Below are 3,165 nucleotides of genomic sequence, written 5' to 3' on the forward strand. Positions count from 1 at the left end.
TTTTTATTTCAGCATGTCTAAGCGGCCATCTGGAGCTCAGTATCGCAAGCGTAAAGCTGAACGAGAAAAAGAAGAAGCCAAACGACAAGGATCATTTCTTAAGTATCTGCTGCGGGAGACTGATGAACTGGGTCATGAATCTCATGATGCAATCGAAAGTTATGCAAAATCAGAGAAAAAGACAGACAAGGAAGTAGAGATGAAATGTAAAGACAGCATCACTAGGTCTGCGAGAGAAAAAACAGAGACAGCAGTGGGGGTAGATAATGTATACATCGTGTCTACATACCAGATTGCGGAGACAGCAGCAGAGATAGCACAGGTAGAACCTAATGACAGGACCGATACGCAAGATGAACCAGAGACAGCTAACAGTAAGATGATAGAAGCTGGAAACAGCACCAGTACACAAGAAAAATCAGAGACTGAAGTAAACGTTCAGAAACTGCAGACAAAGATAAGTCTGAAAATGAAGGCACAGTGACCAAGGATGAAGAAAGTAACACACCAATGAAGCACTCTGGTAGGCCTACACTGACTGATATAGACTACAGTGATCCAGCAACATGGACTAGCCATGATGATCAGTTAAGGCAGCAACTAGTGCAACATGGACCCATGCAGATATTGGATATCAGGTTTCCAAGAGATAAAACCAGAGAAAGTTTTCGAGCTTCCATTATCAAAGACATTTACCCAATGGAGAAGTTATGCACCGAAAGTGGCTACAATATTCAGTGTCAACTGATTCTGTAATGTGCTTCTGTTGCAAGTTGTTTTGGCATGAAACGCATTTCTTCACTTTCTAGTATTGGATTACGAGACTGGAAAAACTTGTCATCATTACTGTCATCACATGAAAAATTACCTGATCATTTGGACAATGTGGGCAAGTGGAAAGAGCTTGAGCAGCGTTTGAAGAAACACAAAACAATAGATGATGAAACCCAGCGTGCAAGAGAAAGAGTTGAAAATTATTGGCAACAAATCTTGGAACGACTTATTGCCTTAGTAAGGGTACTTGGTGTGCAGAATCTCTCTTTTCGAGGAACAAATGAAAAATTGTACAGTTCAGGAAATGGAAATTTTTTTAAAGTTTGTAGAACTAATGGCATTGTTTGATCCAGTTATGAGTGAACATCTGCGGAAGATAAGGAATGAAGAAACACATGTACATTATCTAGGGAAAAACATTCAGAATGAATTGATAGACATTTTAGCAAATGCTATTAAGGAAGAAATTCTGAGAAATGCACGTGCTGCAAAATATTTTTCAATAATTTTGGACAGCACACCTGATGTGAGTCATGTGGAGCAAATGACAGTCATAATCAGGTTTGTTCAAGTTGATGAAGATAATGCTGTGATAGCTGTGAGAGAACATTTCTTGGGTTATGTGCCACTACAAGAAACCACTGGTGCATTCATGGCTGAAACTATTCTGGAAGAGTTCAAGAAAATGGATCTGTGCATTGACAACTTGCGAGGTCAAGGTTATGATAATGGCAGCAATATGAAAGGCAAGCACAATGGTGTACAGAAGAAAATCCTTCAAAGAAATCCCAGGGCGCTGTTCGTGCCATGCTCAGCTCACACATTAAATCTTGTGGTGAATGATGCAGCAAGTTGCTGCTTAGAAGCAACTAATTTTTTCGGCCTGATACAAAAGCTCTATGTATTCTTCTCAGCCTCAACTCATCGTTGGGATGTACTGAAACGTCATGTACAAAGGTTAACAGTAAAACCTCTGAGTGAAACACGATGGGAGAGTCGGATAGATGCACTAAAACCCATCCGTTACCAAATTGGTGACATATATGATGCTCTTACTGAAATGGCAACAAAGTCTACTCTCCTTGGATCATCTGGAAATTCCACACGTGCAGAAGCTAAAGCTCTTGCAAATGGCATTGCAACATTCAAATTTTTGGTTTCATTGATCGTTTGGTATGACATTCTTTTTGAAATAAACATTACCAGCAAGCAACTACAAGCAAAAGAAAATGATATTTCATCAGCATTAAAACAACTGGAACGCACTAGAATGTTTCTAGAAGAGAGAAGAAGTGATACAGAGTTTGAAAAGGTACTAGTTGATGCTACTGAATTGGCTAATGATTTGGAGATAGACCCATTTTTTTTGCAGATTCCGTTCGTCTTAGGAGAAAGAAAAGGCAGTTTGACTATGAAGGAGAAGACACACCAGTGCAGAATGCAAAAGTGAACTTTAAAGTTAACTTCTATTTTGCTATACTCGATGTTGCCATCAATTCTGTACTGGAACGTTTTCAGCAACTGCAGCAGATGAAGTCTGTTTTGGTTTCCTGTATGATGTGAAATCACTTAATGGGATAACAAACACACAACTTATGGAACATTGCACCAAGCTGGAAAAAGCACTACGAGATGGAGAAAGCAAGGACATAGACGCCACTGACTTGTGTCATGAACTTCAGGCAGTTGCACGCCGCCTTCAGCCTGACACTGTCATTCCCCTGGATGTTTTAAAGTTCATTTGTGAACAAGGGCTGGTTCACAGTGTACCCAACACATTTGTTGCCTTGCGCATTCTGCTAACTTTGCCTGTTACTGTGGCGAGCGGTGAGAGGAGCTTCTCAAAATTAAAATTAATTAAGACGTATTTGCGGTCTACAATGACAGAACAAAGACTTGTAGGTCTAGCTATGGTCTCTATTGAGAACGAGATCGCACAGAAAGTTGATCTAAAGAATCTAGTGGCTGATTTTGCCAAGAAAAAGGCACGGAAAGCACATTTTTAGTTATCTGTAGTTGTAGCCAACAATCTAGAAAGACTCAATGCTCACTAAAATTGAATTTCTCATTTCTGCAATTGACAGATATTGATAAATTTTAGTATAAAGTTACAATTACATTATAATTGAAAGTTGTAATTGTAAACAGTTCCTAATAATATAAAATTTAAACAATTGTTTCTGAGTTATCTTCATGTTTACTTCAGAATTATTAATTATTCTCACTACTTTGATTTCTAGTCTTTTTGTTAATAGTTCAGTTCGTAGTTATGAAGAGAATATCACATTCTCTTCAATAACTGAGATTAATATTATACGTTTTCTACGTACATAGCTTTCAGTTCCTTTCAGTACATTGAATTCTAGTCTTTTTTTCTTTAATAGTTTAGTT

At 38.2% G+C, this 3,165-nt stretch overlaps 1 protein-coding gene across 1 annotated transcript; it reads left to right on the forward strand.

The window, feature by feature from the left end:
• The first annotated feature begins 1,108 nt into the window (after positions 1 to 1,108).
• On the forward strand, positions 1,109 to 2,224 carry LOC136840869 (zinc finger MYM-type protein 1-like). The gene has a single exon (XM_067107824.1). The coding sequence runs from the start codon at positions 1,109 to 1,111 to the stop codon at positions 2,222 to 2,224; it is 1,116 nt and encodes a 371-aa protein (XP_066963925.1).
• Positions 2,225 to 3,165: the final 941 nt, after the last annotated feature.

This window comes from Macrobrachium rosenbergii, chromosome 1 (assembly GCF_040412425.1).
Source record: "Macrobrachium rosenbergii isolate ZJJX-2024 chromosome 1, ASM4041242v1, whole genome shotgun sequence".
NCBI classification, from domain to species: Eukaryota; Metazoa; Arthropoda; class Malacostraca; order Decapoda; family Palaemonidae; genus Macrobrachium; species Macrobrachium rosenbergii.